The 23,421-nt window shown below is 43.5% G+C and overlaps 1 protein-coding gene across 10 annotated transcripts in view; it reads right to left on the reverse strand.

Moving 5' to 3' along the window:
* LOC310648289 (transformer-2 protein homolog alpha-like) overlaps positions 1–23,421 on the reverse strand; it is a 124,425-nt gene that overhangs the window by 100,771 nt on the left and 233 nt on the right. For 7 of the 10 annotated variants that reach the window (XM_083376053.1, XM_083376047.1, XM_083376046.1 and 4 more), the window contains exons 2-3: positions 5,198–5,331; positions 4,236–4,404 (exon numbers count right to left, since the gene is read on the reverse strand). In XM_083376053.1, coding sequence (XP_083232179.1) covers positions 4,236–4,404; positions 5,198–5,331 — 303 coding nt within the window. The remainder of the gene's footprint in view (positions 1–4,235; positions 4,405–5,197; positions 5,332–23,421) is intronic. The other 3 variants (XM_083376048.1, XM_083376052.1, XM_083376051.1) reach the window with 1 other exon arrangement.

Raw genomic sequence — 23,421 nt, forward strand, 5'->3', positions numbered from 1 at the left:
TCGCTTAACTCTGCCACGTTCCCTGCGCGTGCACCCAGTCTTTCATCGGTCTCTGTTGGTCCCCGAGCAACCGGCCTGTCCACTCCGCCGAGCGGAACCTCCCCCATCAGGACCTCGTGATGGAGGCAGCACCCCCGAGTACGAGGTCGCCAGCATCAGGGATTCCCGTTGGCTGAAAGGTCGTTTTCAGTACCTGATTGAATGGAAAGGTTACGGACCAGAGGACTTCACCTGGGAAGATGCGACCGCCGTTCATGCCCCTGTGTTGGTGACCGCTTTTCATGAACAATTTCCATCCCGACCGCATCCGGATCGGCAGACCCAGGGGAAGGGCCCTGCGGTGCGGGATAGTGTTGTGATTCAGGGTCAGCCTGTGGGTTCGGCAGTTGGGTCGGACGACTCAGAGGAGGAGGAGGGGTGTGTTGAAGACCTTGCTGAGGGGGTTGAAGATCTTGCTGATGAGAGCCCTCAGCCAGGCCCCTCCCACTTGGTCACCACGGAGACCCAGCTGTGTGAGCCTGACAGCGTGGATGAAGATGACCCACAGCTGGCCCTGTTCAAGGACGCCCGACGCAGGAGGCAGTCAATTAGGAGTAAACAGAGGAAGGCAATGGGTCTTCTCGGAAGGAGGCAGAGAGAAGCCACGCCCTGAACTCTATATAAGGGGAATGTGTGGGGAGGGCTGGTTTGCTGAAGGCAACCGCTTGGATAGTTCGTGTTTGTTAAAGCTCCTGTTTCTTGGTTCGTGTCTTGTTTGTTTTTGTAACTATAAATTTGGCAGGCGTAATTCCAACCTCTTGCCGTTTGTAAAGGGGTTGTCCCTGCCTCTTCTGCAGGGCCGGTAGCAGGCTGGTACAGAACACCAAACTTCCACGACCAAGAATGTACACTATGTCCTCCCTTGAAATGGAGGAGATGCAGCGATATATGGATACAAACCTAGCGAGAGGATTCATTGAACTGGCCAAGTCTACTGTAGGAGCCCGTGTTGTCCAAAGAAAAAAAAATGGGTCTCTTCGTCTCTGCATAGACTATAAGGGTCTTCATGCTGTGGGTGTGGAAAATAAATACCCTCTCCCCCTCCAGAGACTTACTAACCCACCTTGCGAAGGGGAGTGTCTTCCTTAAGTTAAACCTGAGAGAAGCATATTACTGGGTGAGAATAAAGGAGGGGGATGAGTGGAAAACGGCCTTCAACTGCCCCTTGGGAAGCTACCAATTCAAAGTCATGCCATTTGGACTGCAGGGGGCCCCAGCCGTATTTATGCAGTTGATTAATGAGGTCCTACATGATCATTTATACAAAGGGGTTCTGGATGACATTCTGATATACAGTACGAATATGACTGACCACATAAGATTGATCAGAGAAGTGTTAAAGAAACTATTGAATGCCAAACTTTGTCAAATTGTTGAAATGTGAATTTCACCAAACCCGATTAGATTATCTTGGCTATAGAATTTCCGACGATGGCATCAAAATGGACCCAGCCAAAGTGAAAGCTATAATTGAATGGCAGTCCCCAAAGACTCGCAAACAGCTCCAGAGCTTCCTAGGGTTTGCCAACTTCTACCATCAATTCATTCCCTCTTTTGCCGAGATTGTTCTACCCTTTACAGAATTACTCAAAACGGGCAAGGGAGGGGGAAAACTGCGACCTGGCCAACCACTAGCATGGACTATGAGTTGTCAGAAAGCTTTTGAGAATTTAAAAAGACTATTTGCGGCTGAACCGGTTCTAAAGCACCCCTACCCAGGGGAGCCCTTTGTAATTCAACTTGATGCCAGCGACGTGGCAGTCAGAGCTGTGTTACTGCAAAAGAATAAAAGTGGGTTCCTGCAACCTTCTGCCTAAACCTCTAAGAAATTCACTGAAGGCGAGAGATGGAGGACAGTCTGGGAGAAGGAGGCCTTCGCAATTAGGTGGGGGCTATTAAACTGGCGACACTATCTAGAAGGGAGCAAGGAGCCTTTTGAAGTATGGACAGATCACAAAAATTTAGAGCGACTAAAAACTCCCCGCAAATTGTCCCCAAAGCAAGTGTGTTGGTCACAGTATTTTAACCATTTTAATTTTACTCTAAAGTACATACCAATTGCCACAGTACAAAAGCGAATGCAAAGAGGTCTACGAGGCAATTATCCCCAGTTCGCAACCAGCGGCACAACTCACACCTCGCAGAACCCCTAATACTGATAACCCGGGAGCGAAGAAGATAAAACGAGAGCTTGTTACCGATCAATGGTTCAAAGATAATCAAACCTCCCTAACATGGGGCTGCAGAATCCGCTAACAAAATGGTGGAGCAATGTCTCAGATGCTATGTTTGCTACCAACAGACAAACTGGACTGACCTCCTCCCTTTTGCTGAGGCGGCCTACAATAATTCTGTTCACAGCAGCACTGGCTACATGCCTTTCAGAGTAGCCACAGGAAAAGAGTTCAGCCCAATGCCTGAATACCCTCAGGTGCCTTCCGCTTCCCAGACACTTGATCAATGGTGAGGGGGTGGGAAGAGGTTTGGAGAAACACGAAAACGGTGTTAAAAAAGACTACTGAGACTTATAAAAAACAGGCTGATAAAAAGAGGGCTCCCCAAAGAACATTCCAAGTTGGGGAAAAGGTTTGTCTGTCAACTATGTATGCCTCAAATTACCCAGCCAGAAATTAGGACCGAAATTCTTGGGGCCTTTCCCCATTGTGAGAATCATCAACCCGGTCACAGTAAAATTGAAGCTCCCTAGACGTTTGGGGAAAATTCACCCAGTTTTCCATTGTAGCTTACTGAAACATTTTTGGGCTTCCACTTTAAGACCTCCCCCTAAGAAGGCACCTAGACCCCTTGTAGTAGCGGGTCAGACCCATTATGAAGTGAAACGTATTCTTGACTCTAGAATCTTTAAGGGAAAATTACAGTACCTAGTACAATGGAAGGGATACCCATTGTCTGAAGCCATTTGGGTGAAATCTAGCGATGTGAAAGCTGACAGACTTATCAAAAAGTTTTATGAGAAACACCACAACAAACCAAAAGCCAGCTCCTAACTTGTATTCTGTTTACATTACAGGATCTGCCCTTTTTGTAGGGGGGCCCAGATGTCAATGCTGCAAACATTGACATGTTTTTGCACTGACAATATAAGAGGCAGCCTTTGGCTTTAACTGTTTGGCTTTGAATCACAAAAGTGTGGGAGGGATTCAACCAGGACGTTTTAAGAAGATAAGAAATAGAGCGCTTCAAGGGAAGTGAAACTTCATGTGTTGAACTAATTGGCGAATGTAATTTATGACGTGTAATTAAGGGAGGGAGATTCTGTAGGATAAGATGTGTCAAAGGGAGAATTCAGATTTTGGCATCCATCCATAAGTGCCGATGCTCCGTTCTGCTCATTATAGACTTTTTTAGAAATAATCATGCAGTGCTCTTTGATGTGTCTTTTTAATCGGAATCATGACAATATGGAATTATTTTAATATAAATTATGAGACTTTATAAAGATTGAGTAAACAGAAACATATATTATTCCCCATAGCAAGGAAAAGCAGAGATGGTTAAATTGGTTCTTTTATCCAAAGAAAATAATATATTTGATTTTGTTTCTATTTGGAAATTGCTTCTGGATTTTGTGCTTGCAATGGAAAAAAAATGAAACTTTGATTTTGTTTTTGTTGATAGGTTTGTTGTCTGTTGTGTAAAAGTAAAAAGTTGAGGTTGTAATGTTCTTATCTTCTACTGTGCTAAAGAGACTTGAAGTCGGTGACTTTTTCTTTCCTTTTTTATTTTTTATTTTTATTTTATTTTAATTCCATTTATATCCCACCCTTCTCCGAAGACTCAGGGCGGCTTACAAGCTTAGCAGTAGCCTTCATTTTCCCTCCTTACTTCATTTTCTCCCCCCTCCCAGTTTTCTATTACTTTTTTAAACTTCTCTTTGTATTTTATACTTTGATAAACTAATAAAAATGCATTATAAAAAAGAGCTTCTGGTAAATTAAAATGAATGCCACTAGGCCTAGAACATGGGTAGGGAACCTTGGCTCTTTTATGACTTGTGGACTGGTTCAGGAATTCTGGGTATTGAAGTCCACAAGTCATAAAAGAGCCAAGGTTCCCTACCCCTGGGCTAGAAAGTAGAAAATCTCAACGCTTGTCCCTTTTTCTTCACTACAAAAATTGTGTTATAGCCAACCAAGTTTAGTTAATGGAAAATCATAATATCCCTACAAGCTTACACTACATACTCTGCTGCCAGTGTGCCTTCTTCGGTTAGACATTGGAGAGTGGCTGCGGCTCCTTCGTCGCCGATATTCTGGGGTATATGATCTACTTCGTGATCGCCGCCTGTGAGAATGGGATCTAGAGCGAGTGTATCTCCTGTGAGAATGTCTTCTGGATCTAGACCTTTAAATGGTAAAAATATTGTTCCATACAAGAACTGCAATAGACCATCAAAATAAATATTAACAGTTATTAATGACAGTTTAAAACAACTGAAGGCATTTATATATCAATTGGCCAAAATTTAGGACATTCAGGTTGTCATGTTTCAAAACAAACATGCAACGTTTTTCAGGATAAGATCTGCATTTTGAGCGACATGCTGGAGTCACATATAGAGGAAATCCCCCCCCCCCCGCAAATTCCAACCCTCACCTACCCTGAAACACATTTGTTAATTTTTTTAAAAGGCAAGGAAATGAAATATTACTGCAGGTCTTAAAATTCTGCACTGGAGCAGTAAACTGCAGAAAGACTCCCAAAGCTGCATGACCACTGGAACCCCATTTTAGAAGGTACAAAATGAGAGGAAATTCATGTAGTTTTATTTGGGAAACAATTTGTCATGGAAACCTTTGAATTTCTGTTCAAATCAAGTCTTTTTACATTCTTATAGGAACATTTTCATATTTTTCATAACTACATGTAGCAATGAACTTAAATGGCTTGCCTGTATTTCTATATTTGCACATGCATGCTTGCATATTGTTAAAGTACATTACCACAATTGCATTGAAACATGCAATCTTTTTATTTTTGCCATTATCACTATATGGCTACTTAGAAGTTTCTGGATATTTTTCAAGCCCTGACAATAAAAAAATCTTATTACAATGTTTAAATTTTCTACTGAAAGGTCCAACCAACAATCATAGAAGTTTAACATATTCAAGTTTTTAACAAATAACACACATACCTGGATTTCGATCTTGATTGTGAGTGTGATTCAGAATGTTTAGAAGCTCTTGATGGGCTACGAGATCCTGACCTGCTCTCAGATTTTACACAAGCAGGACTCTCAGCTGGAGATTTTGACTGGGACCGTGACTCCTAATGAAAGAAGTAGTATTAAAAATGGTATTGGTTGCACAAATGCCTACCTTCTTTTGTTAAAAGTAACTATATATTATTGAGTGTGCCTGAAAAATAAACGGTTAGGAAATACCCTCCAGGACTATATTCAGTTTAACCCACTGTTAACACTGTGAAATTTCCTCAAACAATTCCCTATTAAACCAGATGACCAATGCTCTATTAACTAAGTAATCATGCAAATTCATCTACAACTTGATCATACAGACACTGGAATGTAAACCATACATTTACTTAACCTAGGACCCATTCATTCTTCCAGATTCTTTTAATTCTACTTCACTCTTGCTTTCTACTTTTCTTCATTCTTCATTGAGTTTTTCATTTTTCATACTTCTTGTATTCTTCCCCAATTCAAACAATTCATTATAGCCTTAAAAATATTCAAGTGCTTCTATCTGACCAATCTTCTGTTCAATTTTTTCCCCCATTCAATTTTAATTTTCTGATCTTTAACACTTTTCATTAGCCTTCTTTTATCTTGATTTATCTTCCACATTCTTGGAAAAAATTCTTCCATTTCTTCACGAACATTAACCTTAATGGAAAAAGAACATTTAGTATATTTAAGCACGTGGGGATTATAAAACCCTGCTGGAGTTTCAGAATTTTACCTACTAAAATGGAATAGTCAGCAGGTGAAATGCAAATAACTAGTTTATAAAAACAATTTTAAAAAAATATTTTAACTGATATAATCATACAGGCTCTACTAATGAGTCCACTGATTCCCTTGAAGTATTTCCCAAATATTCTGCACCTATTCTGCTCCCTAACTTGAGAAATTTTTCAAGTCTGTAATATATATATCTATATCTGTTTGTATTTACACACACACACACACACACACAGAGTTTTAAGCAATACACTTGCCTGAAGTTTTTTTTAAAACAGGATCTCATGTCTTACTACAAATTTAGTTACTTTTACTTACTACAAATATATACTAAGAAGCATAAGTGATGGTTGTTCAAGTCCTAAATCTGTACTGAAAATGCAAATTTGATTGACTTCTTTGGATTCTGCCCATAGAGGCTACCTCAGTTTTATAAATCCAACCATTTACATCTATCACTAAGCGTGATTGTTTTATTCAAAAGTTACAAAATATTTGTACAGTAAAATAAAAACAAAGGCAATCTATTTGTTCAACAGAAGGTAAATATGGTTTAATAGCACTGCTAATGAGTTAACTACCTGACTCGGGTGGCTACTTTGTATTCCATCAGAAGAAATATATCAGACAAGGCAATATAGACAGAGCAAACATATTGTATATATTAGAGTATCTAATATTATTTGTTCTTCCCAAATAAAGAATCAATCAGGAATTACTTTCAAATTTAACTCAAAAGCTGACCTCAAAAAGATCTGATTTCCATTCAGGAATTAAAAATGCTCACTTCATTATCTAATTTCAGATCTTTTTTAAAATATTGAATAAATTTGCAAAAAACACATTTTGCAGCTTGAGCAAGGATCGGCAAATGCTTGGCGGCTTTTGTAAAATTCAAGTTTTATGTATTTCTCTACAGTACTTTCCCACAAATAAATATCCTATAATCCAGAACCACTTCAGAAAAGTAAAAATTTGTAATCTCGGAAGAAATATGATAACACTGGAAAATGCACACAACCAAAGATAATGCTAGACAGCCTACTTGAAAGGAACTACTCTTTTTTTGACAAAGAATTTCTGATCAAAGGTGCCCAAATAGAAGGTCTCTTCAACTACATACAAAAGTAATAAAATATATTGTGAGGTGTCACATTAATTTAGCAACTGACAATTCTACACGAACTCTGTTTAACAGATAAAACCAACTTACATAATGACTAACTAATAATTTTAATAAGAAATATTTCTACAATATTCCTAGTGAACTGCCTGAAAAATTCCACTCAAGTGGACTTTATTCACGTATTTACATTCTTACATGACTAAGGTTTCACGGACTGCACTTTAGTAAAGCCAATGGAGCCATAAATGCAACATTTTACTACCATTGTTAATGTTAACATTAATTTTTAAAATCTCTCTTCTTTGTACTATATTTTGATTCCTATTGATAGTGCAGTGTACTTGAATAGAAAAGTAGGATATAATTCAAGTAATATACAGTATTGTAATTCTAGTCTGAAAGCCACTTTGGTGTTGTTGTTAAGGCATAAGGCTAGATACTGGGAGACCATGAGTTCTAGTCCTACCATGTTTTCCTGAAAATAAGCCCTACCTTGATTTTTACGTGTGTGCCTAATATAAGCCCTGCCCCCAAAATAAGCCCTAGTTAAGACTCCATCAACTCCATCACATCATCTGGTTGCACAAGGTGGGGTGAGGCACCCGTGTAAAAATCAAGCTAGGGCAGGGGTGGGGGGTGGTGGAGCTTACCTCAGAACTGCCACAGCCAGGCCTCCCACGCCGACACCTGCCTGGCGGCTGCGGCACCAACAACCCTATCCAGTAGGAGCCCGCATGTGTGCTGCCTCTGCTGGTGAAACAGAGGCCGGGGGTCGACACGCACATCAACCCGGAGCTCTGTTCTGGGCTGCAGAGGCCTTTCCTGAAGGCCTCTGCCGGCAAAATGGAGGCTGGGGGAGACATGTATGAGAGGTGGTGAGCGGCTACAGAAGAAGTGGGCCGCCACCAGCCATTTGGGCTCCTGCTGGACAGGGCTGTTGGTGCTGCCACCACAAGGCAAGACAGTGGGGAAAAAAAGACATCCCCCGAAACAGAGACCTAATGCCTCATTTGGAGGCAAAAAAAATATAAGACATTTGTCAACGCTGCTAACATTGGATGTTCTTGCTTTGACAATATATGGAAATGCAGCCATTTTCCTTAACTTGTGTGTTACTCTTAGAGTTAGAATTAAGATGATACTGGGGGGGAGGAAGAATGTGTATGGGAATTAGCTAGACATAACAATATCGTAGTAGAGTGTGATTCAAGCCTTTTTGAAATAAGAGATGATAAGAAATGGTGGGTTGGAGAACTGGAGGGAAAGTCTGCATTTCAAACTAATTGGAGAATGTGATTTATGACTGTTAATTAGAGGAGGGAATTGTGCTTTGCTACTATGTGTTCAGGGGAGGGGAATTCAGATATTGGCTTTGACCATGTACACGCCGATGCTATGCTTCTCAAATAAAGATTAAGGTAAACAATGCGTCGAAGTTCTTTGAAGAGTTTCATCTGTCGGAACCATGACATTAAGCCAAAATCTCCAAACTTTCCAAACTATCTAGGGGTCCCGAGCCCTAGTCGCTATCCCTAGACTTGAGGGATAAGCTGACAAAGATTCGGGGGAAGATTTCATCATGGAGAAAGAGAATTTGCCTGAAGTCAGCACCCCGGCAGCAACTGCTACCCCAGGGGGGGAAGCGACAGCCAGCAAGCCGGTGGAGGAGGAGCTTTTGCAGGCCTCCCAGCAGGGGGCAAAACCCAAGCAGCTAGGAGAGCTGATTTGGTCGTCAGATTGGGCCCAGCCCAATGGAGACTCCAGATGCCCCAAGACGGCCTTGCCACCTTCAACGTCTTCAAAGGCAGACAAGGTTGAGCTACCACTAAGGGATTCCCGCATGTTGCATTCCCCAAACCGGTGGAAAGCTACCAGATGTTCTGCCACTGAGGACTTGGGTAAGTGGAAATACCTGTCTGCAGCTCATAGTCAGTCAGTGGAAAAATTGGTGGAAAATTTTGAAGAGCTAGAAGTGAGAAGCGGAGAACAACTCCTGCCGAGAGAAGCCCCCAGCCCCTCCTTCACAGATCAGACAGTCTTCCAGCCCCTGAAGTCCCCAGTCAGGGCCTCCAGCCCCACAGAGACAGACAGCTCCAGTCTCCGGAACAGCCAATCCCCAGACCGGTGTGTATATCGATCACCCAGTCTAGGCCCCCTGCAGCAATGGGGAGTACAGCAGCCCCCGCAGATGGAAGGTCAGCAATCTCTGAGCTTACAGCACCTAATAGAGGCATTGCACAACTTGGGGTGGTGCAGAAGCCAGGAGATCAGCAACTGGTGGGAGGATGACCACAGCAAGAAGGTTGGTCGCCGCCCCCGAATGTACAGCAACCACTGAGAGACCCACAAATGAGGGAAATCCAGCAACAACCCCCTCCGAGGCCCTACAGCAATTGAAAATAACACAGCTCCCGGCAGGCCAACAGCAGGGGGGATGGCAGCAACCCCCATCCATCCAGCAACCATTGAGGGGGCCTAGAGCAGCATAGGGCGCCACAACTCCCCACTGGCCAGCAGCAGGGAGGACAACAGCAGCCCCCACCGAGACAGCAAACTTTGGGAGACCTCCAGCAACTCGGGAGGCCACTACTGCCGGTATTGCAACCACAGCAGGGAGGGTGGCCACAGTCCCCGAACATGTAACCCCTGGGAATGCAGCAGCAGCCAGGGTGAGGCCAGCAGCAACTTGGGGCACAACAGCCACAGTGGGGGACCCAGCAGCCAATGATTGCTGCACCTTTCAGAGCAACCTTCGATGGGGACCCAGAAAAGCTGATTTTTTTTTCTCAACCAAGTGCGCTCTCATTTGAACCGCTGGGCCTATCTCTACCCACACCCAGCTGCTATGGTCGATGTGATTGTGTCCAGCTTAGAGGGAGAGGCATCCGAATGGCTGAATAATTTATATAATGAGCAAGCCCCCAAATTGGAGGACCCCCACCTCATCTTCCTAGGACAGAAAGATTTGAGGACCCATCCATTGCCCTCAAAGCAGAAGAACAAATCCATAACATAAAACAAGCCAGAAGGCCTGCCCTGGAGTATGTACGAGAGTTTCGCAAGTTAGCTGGTCGGATAGAGAGGTGGCCTGAGCAGTCCATAGTCCATCACCTCAGGGAAAGTTTAGACGATCACCCCTCTCAGTACTGCATCTATCGAGCAGTACCTGATCCAGCTGCCAGAATGGTACCAGGCAGCAGTAAAACTAGATGTTCAGCTTGCCCGCTATAAGAAGCCTCCCTCACATGAAGCTGAGGCAAAGCCCGAGCAACCCAAACGGCAACCACCACCACCCCGAAAACTTCCAATTGCTGCGACTGCTGAAAGACCCAGGCTACCTGCAGGCCTGCCAATCAAGTGCTTCCGATGCAGACAGCAGGGACATCGAGCAGCAAACTGTCCAGTCTCCTACCCCCAACAGCAGAGCAGACTGGGACCAGCAGCGAGAAAGAAACCTGCCCAGCAGCCAATGAGAGAGAAATCCAACTGGAACACACAGGAACCTGTTGCCCAGGTCACATCCCCCACACAGGAGGATGACGGGACTCAGCCTGGACCCGCCCCAGCTCTACCCTCTTTTGACAGCGATGACAGAGAGAATGACCTGATGGTGAGTCGACACATCCCACCTTTCTCACTGCCTGCCAAACTCATAATCCCTAAGTCGGGAGCACAGGCAGACTTAAAAGTGCTAGTCGATTCTGGATGCTCCCAATGCATCATTAGTTTGCCATTTGCTATGAAAATGGGCATACAAGCAAAACTGCTCTCAAAACCCATGAGGTTTGAGCAATCCGATGGCTCCCTGATGGGAGGGACTTTTGTCACGCAATTAACTGAGCCCCTATGCCTAGAAATAGGTGAGCACTGGGAGTTTATTCGCTTCCTGGTGGCTCCAAAAATGACTGAGGCTGTGATCCTAGGATTAGCCTAGTTGGACAAATGGAAGCCGTTTATCTGGTGGGAGAAAGGAATGAGAACTGTGAGACTACCTATAGGGCCTAACCCCCCTCCCCCACTGATTCAACCATTACAGGAAATTTTAGCCCACCCAATGAGCGAGTACACAAGGCTGCCTTAATGCCACCAGGTGAGCCACTCATCCCCAGGGAGTACCAGGACCTAGCGGAGGCATTTAGTGAGAACGAATGTGATGCCCTGCCACCTCACAGACCCAATGATTGCTCTATCGAACTGTTGCCGGGAGCCAAACTCCCACAACCGAGAATGTATGCTATGTCCCCCATCGAAATGGAGGAGATGCAGCAATACGTGGATAAAAGCCTAGTGAGGGAATTCATTGAATGGGCCAAGTCTGCTGTAGGACCCCCTGTGTTGTTTCAAGAAAAAAAAAAGATGAGTCTCTTCGTCTCTGTGTTGATTATAAAGGTCTGAACATGGTGTGGGAAATAAATACCCCCTTCCCCCTCCTGAAGGACTTATTAACCCACCTGGCGAAGGGGAGTATCTTTACTAAATTAGACCTGAGAGAGGCATATTACCAGGTGAGAATAAAGGAGGGAGACAGAGTGGAAAACTGCCTTCAACTGCCCCATGGGGAGCTATCAGTTCAAAGTCATAGCCATTTGGACTACAGGGGGTCCCAGCCATATTCATGCAGTTGATTAATGAGGTCCTACATGATCATTTATACAAAAGGGCTCTGGTGTATCTTGACGACATCCTGATATACAACACAAATATATCTGATCATATAAGGCTGGTGAGAGAAGTGTTAAAGAAACTATTGAATGCCAAGCTTTATGTCAAACTGTCAAAATATGAATTTCACCAGACCTGATTAGATTATCTTGGCTACAGGATTTCCAACGAGGGCATTGAAATGCACCCAGCCAAAGTGAGGGCTATAACTGAATGGCAGCCCCCAAAGACTCGCAAACAGCTCCGGAGCTTTCTAGGTTTTGCCAACTTCTACCATCAATTCATCCCCTCCTTTGCCGAGATTGCCCTACACCTTACAGAACTACTCGAAACAGACAGAGGAGGAGGTAAGCCGTGACCGAGCCGACCACTAGCATGGACTATGGGCTGTCAAACAGCTTTTGAGAATTTAAAAAGACTATTTGCTGTTGAACCAGAACAAACAAACTGGACTGACCTCCTCCCTTTCGCAGAGGTGGCTTACAATAATTCTGTTCACAGAAGCACCAGCTACACGCCTTTCAGAGTAGCCACAGGAAAAGAGTTCAGCCCAATGCCTGAATACCCTCAGGTGCCCTCCGCTTCCCAGACACTTGATCAATGGTGAGGGGGTGGGAAGAAGTTTGGAGAAACACGAAAACTGCTTTAAAAAAGACTTTCGAGACCTATAAAAAGCAGGCAGATAAAAAGAGGGCTCCCCAAAGAATATTCCAAGTTGGGGAAAAGGTTTATCTGTCGACTAAATATTTACGCCTCAAATTATCCAGCAAGAAATTAGGACCGAAATTCTTGGGGCCTTTCCCCATCGTAAGGATCAACCCAGTCACAGTAGAATTGAAACTCCCTAGGCTTTTAGGGAGAGTTCACCCTGTCTTCCATTGCATCTTGCTGAAACCTTTTCAGGGCTCCACATTAAGACCTCCCCCTAAGAAGGCACCTGGACCCCTCGTAGTGGTGGGTCAAACACACTATGAAGTAAAGTGTATTCTTGACTGTAGAATTTTTAAGGGGAAATTGCAGTACCTAGTACAATGGAAGGGATACTCGCTGTCTGAAGCCACTTGGGTGAACTCTAGCGATGTGAAAGCCGACAGACTCATCAAAAGGTTTTAAGGGAAACACCCCAACAAACCGAGAGAGTCCCTAACATATGCTTTTGTTTACATTACAAGATCTGTCCTTTTTGTAAGGGGGGGATGTCAATGCTGCTGACATCGATGTTCTTGTTTTGACAATATATGGAGATGCAGCCATTTTCCTTAACTTGTGTGTTACACTTTAGTTAGAATTAGATGATACTGGGAGGGGGGAGGGGGAAGAATGTGTATGGGAATTAGCTAGACATAACAATATCGTAGTAGTGTGATTCAAGGCTTTTTGAAATAAGAGATGATAAGTAATGGCGGGTTGGAGAACTAGAGGGAAAGTCTGCATTTCAAACTAATTGCAGAATGTGATTTATGACTGTTAATTAGAGGAGGGAATTGTGCTTTGATACTATGTGTTCAGGGGAGGGGAATTCAGATTTTGGCTTCAACCATGTATGTGCCGATGCTATGCTTCTCAAATAAACAATGCCTCAAAGTTCTTTGAAGAGTTTCATCTGTCAGAACCATGACAACCAGGTCTTATTTTCAGGGAAACACAGTACCTTGGGCATAAAGGTGGCTGGGTGACCTTGAGCCAGTGACTATTCTCAGCTCTAGGAAAGAAGCAATGGCAAACCATTTCTGAAAAACCTTTTTAAGAAAACTGGAGATGGGGGGGGAATAAAAACCAAACACCCACCCTACCCCCGCTGCCAATCCTCAACAGAAATGCTCCCAACAATGAAAACCTCGGACAGGAGGAAGTGTGTGGCCGGGTGGGCAGGCAGGTGTCCTGCTCGGCTGTGGCTTGGGGGGGAGGGGGCAGCTTCACTCCTCCAAATGCTGCCCTCTCTCAAAAGCAGGATGAAAACTAAAAAAAAAGGCAAGGGAAAAAGGTTAAAACAGACACCCAAGAGCTGGATGCGGATGTGATCTTTTTTTCTCTCTCTTGTTCAGAAGAGACACTCTTCTGTTTTAACCTTTTTTCCTGGTCATTTTTGAGTTTTCATCCTGCTTTCATGAGAGGGCAGCTTTTGGTGGGGGGAAGCTGCCCCCTTTCTCCCCCACCAGCCACCAGCCAAGCAAGACACCCGCTTGCCTGCGCTCTTCCTCCTGTCCGAGGTTTTCATTGTTGTGAGCATTTCTGTTGAGAATTGGCAGTGGGGGGCTGTTTGGTTTTTATTCCCCCCCCCCCCGTCTGCTGGATGGTTGCAGCAAGTTTTGGTCACTTCATGTGACCCTGGAACACTGTGACCATCATAAATATGAATCAGTTGCCAAGCATCTGAATGTAAATCACAAGACCCTGGGGATGCTGCAACAGTCATAAGTGTGAAAAATGGTCATAAGTCACTTTTTCAGTGCCATTGTAACTTTGAACAGTCACTAAGTGAACTGCTCTAAGTCAAGGACTACCTGTACTTTATCACTTTTTTTCCTTTTGGGGGGGGGGGGGTCCATCAAGTTTTTGACACCTTGCTAGGCAACTGGTGGTACTCAGATATTGCCATATCATAAAAGTGGTACAATGAGTGAAAAGGTTGAACAGCCCTGTCCTAGAAGACCTCCAAGGTCCCTTCCAACTCTGTTGTTTTAACACTACTTTGGAAAACAGAAAATTAAGCTTTATTGTCTTGATGCTTTTTCCACTTAAATCATTTTAAAGTTGTGTTCTGGCCCATGCATTCAGAAAGTGTGGGTTGTCTGTTAAGTGTCATGGTTACTGGATCTTCCACATAATTTTTTTCCAAATTAAAAATATACATTGCACCAACTTTATTGGCCACATCTTTGTTCACATTTTTAGAACAGGAGAAAATGCAGGAAATAACCCTGGGAAAGAATTGTATGCATCAGTGATACACTACTTATCAGGGATACACTACTCCACTTTTTCCCTTCTCCTCATCCTGGATATGTTAAGGTCACCAGGAATCAAAGTTAATTGAAAGGGGAGTTTATCCTGGCTTGAAAGTCCACTTTCAGTTAAGCTTCATTACTGGTGACCTTATGAACATATTCAGGGTAGGGGCAACCAAACTATGTGGTTTCCTATTGCCTCTTTCTGGATTTTTTTTTCCAATTTCCAAATCTATTATACAGCCTTGGGATTTCCCAGTGGCCCATCTTTGTAAACTTTTTGAGATTAATCAAGGCCAACACCAAAAACATACTGTTATTAGAAGGCAAACCCATGTTTATAAATAGTCTTTGCTTTTAAATTACCATAACTGCATTTCAGGCGCTTGGCAACCGGCTCACCTTTACAACTGATTGCAGCATTCCATAGTCATTTGATGTGATTTATGATTTATTCTGGAAACTGGCCTTTTCAGCCAATTTCTGGCCCAAAAAAACCCCCCACAGGAATGCACTGACTTGCTTAATGAGCGTGATGTTTCACAACCACCACAAAAAGTGGTAAAATTGGGCCAGTCATGTGGGTGCCTTGACTTAAGACTGTCATGTAAGATGGAAATTCCAGGCTCCATTACGGTTGTAAGTTGAGGACTTACTACCTGTTCTGACCCAGTCTTTGCAAGTAATGAGAAACCGCTTACTTGCAAGTAAACAAACCCCTTTTATTAAACCAGGCAGCAACAATCTTTCTTCACGTTGGGTAGACAAAAACAAAACAAGTAGTCCCAAAGGAAAGTCTTTTCCCCTTCTGAAAAAGGGCAAGAACCGTCTCTGTTCACATGAGAACTCCAGATAACAAGTCTTTCAATAATTAACCAAGCAGAAACAGTCCCTGTTCACACCGGCTGAAGCAAATTCACTATTAGTTCCCAGCAGGGAGACTCAGTCGGCACCTCAAATACAGAGCAAGTAGTCCCGACAAACCTGGGTCTTGGCAAAGGAATCCAACTTGATGTATCCTGGAAAACGAATGGTTGTCTGTGACAACCAGCCACTCCCAAACCCCTATTATTTATTTCCCAGCCAGGGAGGGGCTGGCTAATGTCTACTTCTTTTCCGTGAGAGCTGGCTTATTGTCTTTCGTTGCTCTCCTCTCCTCTCTACATATACGCGCATCTGGGACGGGTCCCATCTGTTCCTCCCCCTCACTCAGTTCAGGCCCCGAAGACAGCTGCCCCTCCGCCTGGACGCAGACAGACGGCCCTGGCTCTGCATCTGGCTCTGATTCTGCTTCCTCATCAGAGCCTTTCTAAAGCTCCGAAGTTGACCCAGGCTCCCCCTCCATCTCCTCTTCGTCTGACTCTGCTGGTAGCTCTGCTGGCAGCCGATGGACGACAACACAACCATATATGAAAATTACAAATATTGAAGAACATTCATCAATATATTCATATTATCAAGTAAGATATCTTCTACAGGGAAAATATAAAATATAGGTTGGTACATTTATCATAGGGACTGTACTACCTTCTCAAAATTGCGATGAGTGACTCAATTTCTCCACTCTTGAAATTTAAAGAGATAGTTGTGGATCACTCAACTTTATGAGGTTCCTTCCTGTGGTTTAAACTTAGGGGAAAGCCAGATGAACATCAGGAAACCCAGATAAGCTGGTCTTCTGCAGCTTTTCTTCTAGGAAAATAGTAGTGGTTGTTACATTACACAGGCCATTCTTAGAGTATGGAATAAATATAAATCTAGGTTGTACCCGAAAAAACCTTTGTCACTTTCAGCTCAAGAAACATTTTATAGATGAGAAAGAGATGAGAAATGATAAATATAAATGGTTATCTTATCATGCTGTACTAGAATTTTCTCAAGGGGACTGTAAGAGAAAATCAAGTTAAAACCAGACAATAGAGGTAGTCATCCACTTATGACAATTGGACCTGGAATCTTGGTTACAGAGAAAAGCAGTTGTTAAGCAAAACGCCATGTGACTGCTTCAATTATCATAATCTCAGCTCTTCCAGTTCTGGTTAAACGGAGTGTCAGGAAGAGGGCCTTGGGCCGCCCACCACACCTAGGTCAGGGCCCTCTCCCCACCATACCAGAGAGAGCAAATGCGAGCACCATCATTCTGAAAGGCTCTTTTTTTGTAGATTTGACTTCTGTTCTGCCAGCACATGGGGGGATTTCCCTTCCCTGCACAGAAGGGAGGGAAAACCTGTCAGCATGTGGGGGGTATGTACCTTAATTCCAACTTCCCCTCTCCATCCCTGCTGGCTTACCTATTGACTTTCTGGGAAAGATGGCAGAGAAGATTGCAAATGGAGGCTACAAGATTGGAGGGCACTTGGCAACTGATTGTAAAAGTTAACAGGTTGGCAAGCACCCAAAATGCAGTCATGTGACATGGGGCTAGCACAATGTTTTATGACAGCCGGAAATGCTTTACAGGTCACAAACCATGTGTTCCAAGGCCATTGTGACTGCAAAGACTACCTGTAGAAAGATATACTTGTCAACGTAAGACCAAGTTTGAAACAGAACTATGTACTAATGATGAACATATTATTGCTAAAACGTATAAGCCTCTGTTGAAATATGAGACAGTACACGTGAAACAATGTATGAAAATAGGAGGTAAAATGTTGGTTACAATATAGAAATGGATCAATGGGAAAATATGTGGTTGAAAGGATTGAGATTGTTTTAATATTAAATTAAAACTTTAATATTAAAAAGATTTTTTATAAAATGCATTGTTGGTATTTGTCACCAGAAAAATTGTCTAGAATGTATAAAGGTACTTCAAATCATTGCTGGAAATGTGAAGAACATCAAGTGACATTTTATCATGTTTGGTGGATGTGTAAAACCCCAAAAGATTGTAAAGACTAAAACACAGCTGAAACCAGGGGCTATTCTTTTGGGGCTAACTGACGGAACTGAGTTGGTAGTTCCTTGATTGGAGTACTGTTTAACTGCTTGATTGTTGTTCTGGTGTTAATCCCAGCTTATCTGGGTGTCAACTGCTAGTGAGGAGTTCTGTCCTTTTTTATTCCCTTTTAGCCTTTTCATTGTCTCTTTTGAATGGTGCATAAATGTTGTTTAACTCTATGAACCTGTTGATGGCTAATTTGTCTGAGTGCCAAGCTTCCAGGAATTCCGTAACACTTTTGGACTTAGCCTAGTCTAGGATGCTCAGTTTCCCAGTTGAAACTATGGTTAAGTATGTCCAGGTGTTGTGACATTAAGGAGTTTTCATCATATCTTCTGACTGCTAGTTGGTGTTCATGGATGTGTTCTGCCAGTCTTCTGCCTGTTTGCCCTATGTAGTGGCTGTTTCAGTCATTACATTGTATATTGTAGTTGAGTCCCGTTTTTTCTTCTGGGGCTGCTGGATCTTTTGGTTTACTGATGTTTTGGAGAATTTTAGTTGCTTTGTGTGCTATGGTGATACTGTATTGTTGTAACTAGTCTGGTTATTTCTGAGATATTTTTGGTATATAGTAGTGTTATCCTTTTCACAGCTTGTGCTGGTTGTGCTATAGTGGATTGAATGGTCAAGCACTTTTTGATTAAGTTGCATGAATATCCATTTTGTTGGAAGATGTATAGCTAGCCTGTTTCCTTTTTTGGTGTTCAGGGTTGCTGCAGTCCATTTGTACTCATCCAAATAATTAAACAAGCACGTATAAACATATATATTATATAATCTAAGATAATCTCTTTGAGGGAGATGGGAGGTACAGAAATGTGAAAAATAAAATATGCTCAAAAGTGGAAAGGTTCGACACTACCCACAAAGGAGGAATGGTTGGTGATGAAGATGAAACTTGCAGAGATGGCTAAATTAACTTGATTAAAGACAGTATCTACATTTATGGCTAACTGGAAAGCCTTATAGACTTTTTGCATGAATCAGAAAAAAATGTACTTAGGATTTCTGGTTTCGCTGAGTGAACTGTTTTGTAATCGGGGAGTAAGAGAACTTTGTAAGCATACCTGTATTTCCTCCAAGAAAATTGGAAGCTTCTATTTTTATTTTTTCTTCAGCTTTATTTTTTCTCTCTATCTATGCTCTCCTTATTTTATTTATTTATTATTTGGATTTATATACCGCCCCTCTCCCGAAGGACTCGGGGCAGTGTACAGGGCAATTAAAACACAATATACAGCACATAATATACAAAAATTAAAATAAATTAAACCAAACAGCCCAAGCAATAAAACACGTTCTAAAATTTAAAATTTGGAATTTAAAATCTAAAACCCCAATCCCTCAGTCCAGGCCGGCAAGATCAAATAACCAAGTCTTCAGGTCGCGGCGAAAAGAGCGAAGGTCGGGAGCCATCCGGAGCTCAACAGGAAACTGGTTCCAGAGGGCAGGCGCACCCACAGAGATTGCTCTCCCCCTGGGGGCCGCCAGTTGACATTCCCTGACCGACGGCACCCTGAGGAGGCCCTCTCTATGGGAGCGCACAGGACGATGGGAAGTTAACGCCGGCAAAAGGTACTCTCATAAATAATCCGGGCCCATGCCATTTAGGGCTTTATAGGTCATCACCAGCACCTTGAATCTCACCCGGAAGACAACTGGAAGTCAATGCAGCTTGCGGAGCAGAGGTGTTACATGGGAGTATCGGGAGACCCCCATCACAACTCGCGCAGCCGCATTCTGCACCAGTTGGAGCCTCTGAGTGGTATTCAAGGGCAGCCCCATGTAGAGAGCATTGCAGTAGTCTATCCGAGAGGTCACGAGCGCATGAATGACTGTGCGTAGGGCATCTCAGTCCAAATAGGGCTGCAACTGGTGCACCAGGCGAACCTGGGCAAAAGCCCCCTGGTCACAGCTCCTATATGATCTTCTAAACAGAGCTGTGAGTCAAGGAGGACACCCAAGTTGCGAGCCCTATCTACGGGGGGCAACACTTCACCCCCTATAGTTGAAGATGGAATAGAGTGGACAACCCGAGATGCTGGTATGCACAGCCACTCGGTCTTGTCGGGATTTAGACGAAGCCTGTTCCTCCCCATCCAGACCCTCACCGCCTCCAGGCAACGGGACATCATGGCAAGGGCATCACTGGGTTGATTTGGGGTGGAAATAAAAAGCTGGGTATCATCAGCCTCGTGTCCCCTCCCAAGCTGCATAAACCAGTCAGGAGGGGCATGGGTCCAATAAACACGTGGTGGAACTCAGCCTCCCCATGATCCTGTCCACTTCTTCCGGAGTCACAGGATCAAATTCTTCCCAAGTAATGTTCCCAAGACCGCTCGATTCCCCATCGTCAGACTCCGCCCAGTCGGAGTCCAGACCGGCCCAAATCCGAGCGATTTTATCTGCCAGATATTGACTAAACTCCTCGGCACGACCCTGCAGGGGCTCCTCCCTCACCTCCTGATTCAGAAGGGAGCAAGTCACCCTAAACAGGGCGACTGGGTGATTATCTGCGGACACGATGAGGGCAGCTTAGTAATTGGACTTCGCTGCCTCCATCGCTGCAAGATAAGACCTCGTAAAGGTTCTTAACCACAATCGATCAGACTCAGACCGGCTGGACCTCCAACAGCTCTCTAGGCTCCGTCTCCGACGCTTCATCTCCCTGAGCTCCACGGAAAACCATGGTGCCCGCCGGGATCTGCGCCGAGTCAGGGGCCGCATGGGAACAACGCGGTCGAGTGCCTCTGTGGCCGCCCTTTCCCAGGCTTCCACTAAGGCATCGACCGGGCTGTGAGTGAAGATGGCAGGCACAGATCCAAGCGCCTCCTGGAACCGTTCAGGGTCCATTAGATGCCTGGGACGGAACCATCTGGTCGGTTCTGTAACCCTGCGACAGAGGGGGGCAAAACGGAAGGCCAGCCGCAGGAGGTGATGATCGGTCCATGACAGGGGTGTAATAACTGGAGATCCCCCTCCCAGATCATCAAGCCACCGTCCAGATAGAAAAATAAGATCGAGTGTGTGACACACCCCCCATGAGTCGGGCCCTGAATTACTTGGGTCAGGTCCGTGGCCGTCATGGAGGCCATAAACTCCCAAGCCAACCCCGACGAACCTCCCAGGGATGGCAGGTTAAAGTCCCCCAGAACCATAAGTCTGGGGAACTCAACCGCCAACCCAGAGAGGGTGTTGAGGAGCTTGGGCTGGGCTGCTGCTACACAGGTAGGTGAAAGATACACCAGCAACAAACCCAACTGAACCCCAGGGCCACATCTCAGGAGGAGCGACTCACACCCGAATATCTGAGTAACGGTAGTAACGGTAACGGTATTAGTTTATATGTTCTCTTTAAAAATTTAATAAAATGTATATAAAAATAGCAATGGTTATAAAATATTTACATAGTTAATGGGAGGAGGGAAGGTAGAATTTGAAAACTTATTTGTTTTATTATGAAAGCCTGTCAATACTTTTATGCCATTAGCAACTCAGAACAGAACCTGAATCCCAAAGCATCCAATTTTTAAAAAATACAATTTATGCAGCTAAGGTAGGTGGCCTCAAACATTCTGTATCTACTGATAGAGGAGCAGGTTTTTCAGTATCTATTCTGAGAACAGTAAACTAGTGTGATAGTAAGATACTGAAATTTCACAATATTTTTTAAAAAAATCTAAACAGACCCATTCTTATTATCTGTCCCACATTTCCCCCATATTGCATTTAAGACTTAGCTCAAAAACAGTTTCTATTAAACATTTACAGTCATGTAGGAAATTCAAGTAAATGAAAATGCAAAAAGAACCTTCAACCTATCTCCCCCATCCAAAATGTAACACATGACCACAAGGACATACTATTCAGAAAGGTTTGAAAACATGGCGCTGTCGTCTTGCTGCTCACAAAGAAGCACACAGCCATGGTGCTGGTTAACACCCTGAAGGCCCTCCACTGCCTTTTCATTAACTTTTATTACTGCATTTTAACTATCTTTGCCTCTTTTAAAATGTTATATACAGTTTCTAAGTGTTAATATTTTATTTGTACACTGCCTAGAGTCCCTCTGTGAGGGAGATGGGCAGTTTTCCAAATTTGATACCTCACTCAAATCATTTCTGAATCCTGGGATAACTAGTGAAAGCTGTGCTCCAAGCTACTATGTTGCTAGTTTTGAATCTTATAAGATTCAAAGTACAGTCTTTATATTGTTCCTAGGCCCCCAGACTTTAAAGGAAAGTGCATGCCCCCTGGAGTAGGTGAAGAAATTCAGAGGTAGCTAAGGCAGAACACTCAACTAAGAGAAGTGCACCTCAGCAAAAAACCAAAACAATAAAAAGCACCCTAGTTCAATAATGTAACTATTTATAAAGAAACAAAGCAGGATTTGATTGCACCCAGGTTCTTAATCTAGTAATGTTGGGCAATTTATTTTTTCACACACCTACAGACTTGCTTGGTTTCAGATTGTTTCATCTGTTTCACTTCTTCTCAACTTCCAGATACTGCTTCAATGTTAAGATAACTGTTCTTGAACTTTTACATAGGACAGGGATAGGCAACCTTGGCTCTTTTATGACTCATGGACTTCAACTACCAGAATTCCTGAGCCAGCCATGGGAGTTGAAGTCCACAAGTCATAAAAGAGCCAAGGTTGCCTACCCCTGACATAGGAAATCAAACAATGTCCTCAATATATCAAAAGCACTTTTCTCCAAAGGTTTACATTTAATTTTGTTTTTCAAGATTTAAAATGTGAGAATAAGCTTTATGAAGCATCATTACTAGGTGCAACTGAACATTAATTGTAAAGACTGAAATAAGATACACAGATGAGATTTGCAGTAAAACCACACACTTCTATTAGAATTTTTGAGAAAATTACAAGATTTTTCCCAAGGGAGGGGAATGAAATTATCTTGTTTTTAATAGTGTCACACACACACAAACACACACACAGCTAAATCTAAAAAACTAACACTCTTCCCAGACAGCATATTTAAAAGCATATTTAAACTCTACAGAAAATTTAAAAATATCTTTCAATAATTAATGACCGAAGTTATTTAAGACAGTGCAAAATGAAATTGGAACAGTGGCAAGTAGCTTCTAATTAAATCTTTCCATCATTACTACCCACAATAACGCAGAAAATATCGGCTAAGTACCATACCTTAATACCTTATCGTAACAAAATGTTGACTCTCTTCCGGTGTAAACCTAATATAATTATGCTGGAAGTTTAGCGGCATTTTAACTGAAAAACCCCGAAGCCATTTTCATATTATTACAAACGACCCTCACCTCTCCCCCAGGCCAAGAGGGCTTTTATCGCCGACCCACCCGATTTCTGACTGTGTAGGGTCCCTTCCCACCAGCCCAGCATTTTCTATTTGGATTTGTTAAGGGGGAATCTTATTAAAGTGAAAAAGATTATTTAAAGCAAACGGGAATGAAAGAACCGCAAAATGGGAACTAGGGACAGGGCAAACGGTTAAAAAAGCGAAGGGGCGCTAAAACCCAAACCCATTAAAGGGGTGAGCGATGGCGTCAAAACTCGAGTCGGGATCACGGTTTGTAAGTCCGAAGATCCTGGTCCGGAAGGAAGAAAGCAGGGCCAAGCCGAAACAGACGAGAGCGCGGCCTCTGCGGGCGGAATGTAACGTAGCCCCACCTCAGATGAAGGAACCATTTTGGCAAGGAACAACAAAGTTTCTCGGGATGAGTCCGCCCCGCTCAGCACCCGACT

Source organism: Vipera ursinii, assembly GCF_947247035.1.
Source record: "Vipera ursinii genome assembly, chromosome: W".
In the NCBI taxonomy this organism is placed as follows: Eukaryota; Metazoa; Chordata; class Lepidosauria; order Squamata; family Viperidae; genus Vipera; species Vipera ursinii.